This window comes from Myotis brandtii, unplaced genomic scaffold, assembly GCF_000412655.1.
Source record: "Myotis brandtii unplaced genomic scaffold, ASM41265v1 scaffold125, whole genome shotgun sequence".
Taxonomy (NCBI): domain Eukaryota; kingdom Metazoa; phylum Chordata; class Mammalia; order Chiroptera; family Vespertilionidae; genus Myotis; species Myotis brandtii.
The window spans coordinates 12748518-12755139 of NW_005354385.1; the positions used below are offsets into that span (position 1 = coordinate 12748518).

At 40.9% G+C, this 6622-nt stretch overlaps 1 protein-coding gene across 6 annotated transcripts in view; it reads right to left on the bottom strand.

The window, feature by feature from the left end:
- The window catches only part of RBMS1 (RNA binding motif, single stranded interacting protein 1), a 222449-nt gene that overhangs the window by 34924 nt on the left and 180903 nt on the right, over positions 1-6622 (bottom strand). For all 6 annotated transcript variants that reach the window (XM_014534114.1, XM_005859359.2, XM_005859361.2 and 3 more), the window contains exon 4: positions 4544-4635. In XM_014534114.1, the coding sequence (XP_014389600.1) occupies positions 4544-4635 (92 nt within the window). The remainder of the gene's footprint in view (positions 1-4543; positions 4636-6622) is intronic.

Genomic DNA, 6622 nt, shown 5'->3' on the forward strand with positions numbered 1-6622 from the left:
CCAGCCATATTACATATGAGGATATGCTGACTCCAAGCCCGCCTTAAGAGGCACTGCTGAAAGGCCTGTACAAGTCATTCTACTAACAGATATCACTAATGCTGATTTGAGTTTTATGTCCTTTTAGCTCATTATCTGAGTTTTTCTCTTCTTTTCATAGACTTCAAGTGTTTTATTTTTAAAATGCATGCATTTAAAATAAACGCCAAGTGTAACACAAACAGGATTGGCCCTGAGACTTTGGGAAAACCTTTTGATAAGTATCATCAGGTACTTGATGGACAAAGATCATTTTATTATTTTTAAATGTCCCATTCTTAATTCTGGATATTTGCCCATCCTAAAAAGAAAATTTTCCTCTCACTTAATTGGCTTTTTTGATTAAGAACATAACAATCATTCAATAGTTACCATATGCCAGGTACCAAATAAGGCCCTGGAAATTAAAACATGTAAAAATAATCATTGTTGTCTAATGTTTTCTTTTAAAAAAAGTATGTTCTCATTGATTTTTTTTTTTAGAAAGAGAGGAAGAGGGAGAGATAGAAACACTGATCAGCTTCCTTCTGCATCCCCTACTGGGGCTCGAGCCCTCGAACTGGGCAAGTGCCCTTGCTGGGAATTGAACCTGTGACCTCTTGATGCAAGGGTTGAGGCTCAACCACCGAGCCACACAGGCCAGGCTGTCTAATGCTCTTTATCGGCAGTTTTGCAATTCAGTTTTGAGTGTGTGTAGAGTCCTTTTTCCACCTAGGTAGCCAATGTGTCAAACAATATATTCTCTCTTACCCCCTGGATGACTCTAGTACAGTGATGGCGAACCTTTTGAGCTCGGCGTGTCAGCATTTTGAAAACCCTAACTTAACTCTGGTGCCATGTCACATATAGAAATTTTTTGATATTTGCAACCATAGTGAAACAAAGATTTATATTTTTGATATTTATTTTATATATTTAAATGCCATTTAACAAAGAAAAATCAACCAAAAAAATGAGTTCGTGTGTCACTTCTGACACGCGTGTCATAGGTTCGCCATCACTGCTCTAGTAGAATGCCTCTTCATTTTTTCCTGATTAGGTAACAAAACAAACCTTTAATACATGGGAGTGTGAATTTTCAACACCTTATAGCATCCTGATCAATTCCATAAAGGAAAGTGGACAGTGATGGGCCCCTTATTACCCAACCCTAAACTTCTTTTAAAAAGTGTCTCCAAGAAAGTGTGTAGCAGGTGTTCCTTTACCCAGGCAACATGAAGGGGGCTAAGTTAACTCCAAATACTTAAATCCATGGTTCAACTATATAGATCAATGGACTCTCTAGCATTTAAAATAGCTTTTGTAACTTTGATGATATAATACCAGAGAAATCTGATCCAGGAAACTCAGTCATCCTACAAAGACCTGAAGAAATTCATAAGGTGCAGAATGTTGGCACACAGCCAGTGGCTCTGAACCTGTGTATGGTTCTTTCCCTACAGATGATGGGGGAAAGGATCATTTTTCTAGCCTATTAACAGTACCAAGCCTCCTAAGGAGGTCTTTGAACAGTGCCCATTATCAACTCACAGGAAAGCTGGCATTCAAAGTACACGGTTGATGTCCATTACATCCAGTCCAGTTTTGACTAACTGCACTGTAAAGACTTCTTCAAAACAGAGTATATTTAATAAACTATGGTGCTTACCAGCACAGACACTGAAAAGATGCATAGGTAAGTGTAGTCTAAATAAGGCCTCTACATTTGTAGCTGGTTGTTAAAAAGGCCTCTTTCTGTGTTTCAGCAGAGGACACATCACAGTGGGTGTCGGGCACTCCCATATTCAGTGAGAAACCAGACCACCTAATGAGAGTCTGCCTAGAGCTGGCTGAGAACTGGCTTGGGACTTTCGGCTGACCACCCACCTCCTGTCTGTCTCTGAGAGACTGGAGAGGCTGAGAATGAATACAGCTGTGGAGAGAAACACAGTAATGGCCTGAGTCTCACCCCGGGGGCTGCTTCCTATCACCACCATTCAAACAAGAGAGGCTTCAACAGACCATCAGGGGACTTGAACTATGTTCTGTGGGACATGGAGGGTCAATGTCCGACTTGAACTTGAGGGATCTAAGAGGCTGGTTGAAGGGCCCTAATAAATGTTGTTGGGAAGTAGCTACTCTCCTATGGATAGCTGACAAAAATGTCATTCAGATGTGGGCATGCAAGGTAGCGTTAGCCCAGCGTTGTGTTAGAACCTCCCAAGAAGACTGCCATGAAGGGTGAGGAGGTCCCAGGAGAAAGGGGCTGAAGACAGACCCTTACAGTATTGGGGCTGAGGCCAGCAGCCTGAGGACATGTATTCTCTAGCTTCAAGGGACCAGAGAGAGAAGATCAACTGGGGTGGTGATGGTGGTGAAAGATCTCGAAGAACTCCCGCAGTTTTGAGGGTGGGATGCTCTGGAGAGGTTCTCTGTCTGGCCAGAGAATTCAACACCAGATGACATGACTGTGAGGTCAGGAAGCCTTCTCATCTGTTACTACCGTTCCACACTGGATTGGGTATGGGACCCATCATCGCCCATGGCTCTCTAGCGAATTAATCAGGATACTGTAAGGTTTTTAAAAGTCACATTGCCATATATTAAACCACAGCTAGTGAGCTAATGGAAGAGTGGGAAAAACACAGGTTTGGGAAATAGGAAAGAAACTGACCATAGCCCATTCCACTATAGGCTTACTGCTTTGAGCAGACCTTAGCTGGGGGAAGGGAGAAGTGTCACCATTATACGATGCCCCAAATTTTGTCAAATAAACAGGACTGGACAGTAAGTTACAGGCAGCATACATTTAACATCAGTAATGTGTTCTTGAAAATCAGACATTAACCATCAAAGGTTAACTAGAAACCCGTGATTTCAAATAGGAAAAAAAATTATAATGCATAATACATTAATTACAAGCCCCAATTTCCTAAAATATAACTATTTACTTTTTTGTTTTCCTATTTCCTAAAATGTAACTAATTACATTTGTAAATCTCTCTCTCTGAGTGTGTATACACACACATAAAAAATGGTTATGTTGGGAGGTCAACCTTTAAAACATTGCTTCCTGAGCAGTCAATTGCTTTGTAAAATGTGATTTCTTTTAGAAACAGCAACATCCGAGACACACATACCGTCAGCTGACTCAGCAGTTTCAAAACACCTACAAATGATTTTGGCACTTTACAAACTGTGTTTGGAATGTAACTTGAGACTTTCTCCTTACAACATCTTATTTAAAATGTTGTATTGAGGTTGGTATAACTACATACAGAAACAGATGAAAATGTATTGAAAGTTCATTATGTTCCATGAAGTTTGTATATGAAAAAATCAAGAAGCATCCTACCAAAAAAATTAATCAGAAAGACCTGAAATGAATGAAACAACTGATGGGACTTTTTAAAATCATGAGAGTGGCCAGAAAAGTCCTGGAACCTGCCCTGGATTTTATCCATGAAAGGAGGAAACAGGAGCATTATGGTGTGAATTAAAATGACAAAGTAGAGGAAAAATTAAACATTCTACATTATTATACAGTACAGGTACTGCATCTTCACAATTAAATGATCTAAAGCCTCATAATCCCCATCTTTCAACAATGTCACAGTAAATTGCTCTATGTTATAAACAAATAATCTGGAAAACATGATGCTTACTATTTACAGTTTCTAACTACCTACTCTGGAGTTCAAGAAAACACAAAATAAGTCCAACTCAATCCCGTTTTACAAACATTAAGTGTCAAGGAGTACTTTAGAAAGGTGACACCTTTCATTAATTCCCAAAATCTTTATTTATGTTGCTTCCTTTAGTCAATGTAATGCTCTAGCCTGGTAGCTGTAGATATGTCCTTCAATATCTATGCTCTTCTCAGGTAACTTATCTCTTTACCAGAGTCCCTGAACATCCATAATTCCTCTTTCCTTATGGAAATGTGACTGCTCCTTGGGGAATGGTCACAGGCTACTATTCAGCAGTAGCAGAGGACAGCACACAGCTCCTTTCCTCCGTACTTCAAGAAGCCAGATAATATAAAATTACTGACCTTTTGAAAAGAATGTACAAAATATCAAACTGCTGAGTTTCAGGCTTGAAAACATTTTCCAAAGCAAATCCAGGACCACAAATGGGGAGAAAATACATAATTATGTGAATGTCTTAATTAGTGCACTATAGGTGCCAGGTATGATATAACCTAAGCTTACATGCAGGCGAGAAAGATGAGGGCATAAATATCACTTCAACAATAATAGTCACATAGATAAGAGTAGATCTGTATCTCATAAATAACCAATGTCTAAAAATGACTGACTTTTGTACAGATTCAAAACAGCAACTACAGCTTACACTGCATAAAACTACTATTGAAGATGTGGCGTTATGGGACAAGTGTCCAGAAGTAACCGTGGCTGGTGGGGATGGAGGGGAGAAATGTGAATGGTCATAGGAAAAGCAATGTGTCAGCTTCAGAACCAAAGTGAGGGACCAGAGAAGTGATCGCTGGCTCTCAACTCACCTTTGCCATTTGAGCTTGAACCCCACTAGCCTTCAGGGCGGACACAGCTTTCTGAGCAGCGGCTGGACTGTCAAAGTCAACAAAACCATAACCTGAAATGCAAAACATACTTCGTGTTTAAGCCATTATTGTATGATTATGTGAAGAGGGAAAGAATGACTCCATTTGGTTTCTGATGCAGGCAACAAAAAATGAAAGCCATGACGACCTGACGGGTTTCAAGAGCCGCAAGGCAGCAGGCATTCTCCTCAGGTGGCCTTCCCTGGTGTCTACCACGGTCAGGTAAGTTTCCCTTCAAAGTAAAGAACCAGCTTTTCTCCTTTCCAGATCTTTTTTTCAGGTGTCCTATATTTACTGACAAAAATGACATCTAAGTTACCAACCAAAGTTAAAAGGAAAAAAAAAAATCAACTTCAGAGAAATAGCATTTTTAATGATTTGGTAAGAAAGATGACGCCATCTACGGAGCTTACAGAGGACCGAAATAAAATTGTGTTTATTCTGTAGACTAAACTTTATTTTTCAAAGAAATTGAGTACACCCATTCAACACCCAAATATAAAATAATCTAATTTTTAGTACTTGGTTAAAAATGTCATGACTTGTTTACCTAAAATACAGCTCATCATGATCTCCCTTCAAAATAAAGAAAAGGAGGAAAACATGCCTCTGGATACCCCAAATTAGCTGTTTTCCTGGTTCATGTCCTAAAGTCTAAGAACAAAATAAACAAATAATCAAATACTCTCCTAAGAAAGGCCCTGGTTCAAAGCTCATTTATCCAAAGCTTTATAAACATTTTTAACAAGCTGGTCAGCTATTTTCCCTGGCCACAACAAATCAAAACCAGGAAATTAGAGAAAAAAGGGGTTGGGCTGAGGGTAGGACTACTATAAAGTAAACACACGGATGGTATTTATCAGTGAAATTTAGTAAAAAGCAATAAAAAAGGAAAATTAAACAAAAACAGGATTTATGCTGCTTAAGAGCCATAGTTCCTGAATCAACCAATCCCATGAGCATCACTGTATTAAAATAGGCAATCACTGATTTTTCACTGTGGGAACTCTTAAGTTATTGAGAAATTGTTAAATTATATTTAACATACTGTTTAAAAGATCAGGGTACCAGGCAAAAATACCGACAAGAGATTTTCTAGAAACTCAAACCTATTATTAAATCAATTTTATTTTAAAGAAGAGAGAGAGAGGAGAGAGGAACCTTGATTTGTCCCACTTATTTATGCCTTCATTGGTTGATTCTTACGTGTGTCCTGACTGGGGAATGAACCCAAAACCTTGGCATATTGGGATGATGCTCTAATCAACTGAGCTACCTGGTCAGGGCTTAAATTAATTTTAAATAAGAATATTTTGTAAAAGGAAAGCACTGTTTGGAGATTGCATAGAAGAGGGGCCAGTCCTATCATTTATTTATAGACTAGAGTCCTGGTGCATGAAATTTGTGCACTGGGCGTGGGGGGGGGGGGAGTCCCCCCAGCCTGGCCTGCACCCTCTCGCAAACCGGGACTCCTAGGGGATGTCCGACTGCCAGTTTAGGCCTGATCCTAGCCTGGCCTACGGGGATCAGGACTAAACCAGCAGTCGGACATCCCCAAAGGGATGTAGCAATTTGTTAAGCAGCAGGCAGCCAGGGAGGAGCCCGAACTGGGGCCAGGCACCGCGCTGCTCATGCTCATCCCCGCCCGCTGTCCCTGCTGCCACTGCTTGGTAGTGCTGCCGTGGAGTCGGGAGAGGCTCCCGCTGCTGCAGTTGCCCTCGCCAGCTGTGAGTCCAGCTTCTGGCTGAGCGGCGCTCACCCTGTGTGAGCGCACTGACCACAAGGGGACAGCTCCTGCGTTGAGCATCTGCCCCCTGGTGGTCAGTATGCATCATAGCGACCAGTTGTTCTGGTCATTCCATTTTAACGGTTGCTTAGGCATCCTATATAATAAAAGGGTAATATGCAAATTGACCCTAACAGCAGAACGACTGGGAATGACTGGTCACTATGACACATACTGACCACCAGGGGGCAGACGCTCAATGCAGGAGCTGCCCCCCTGGTGGTCAGTGCGCT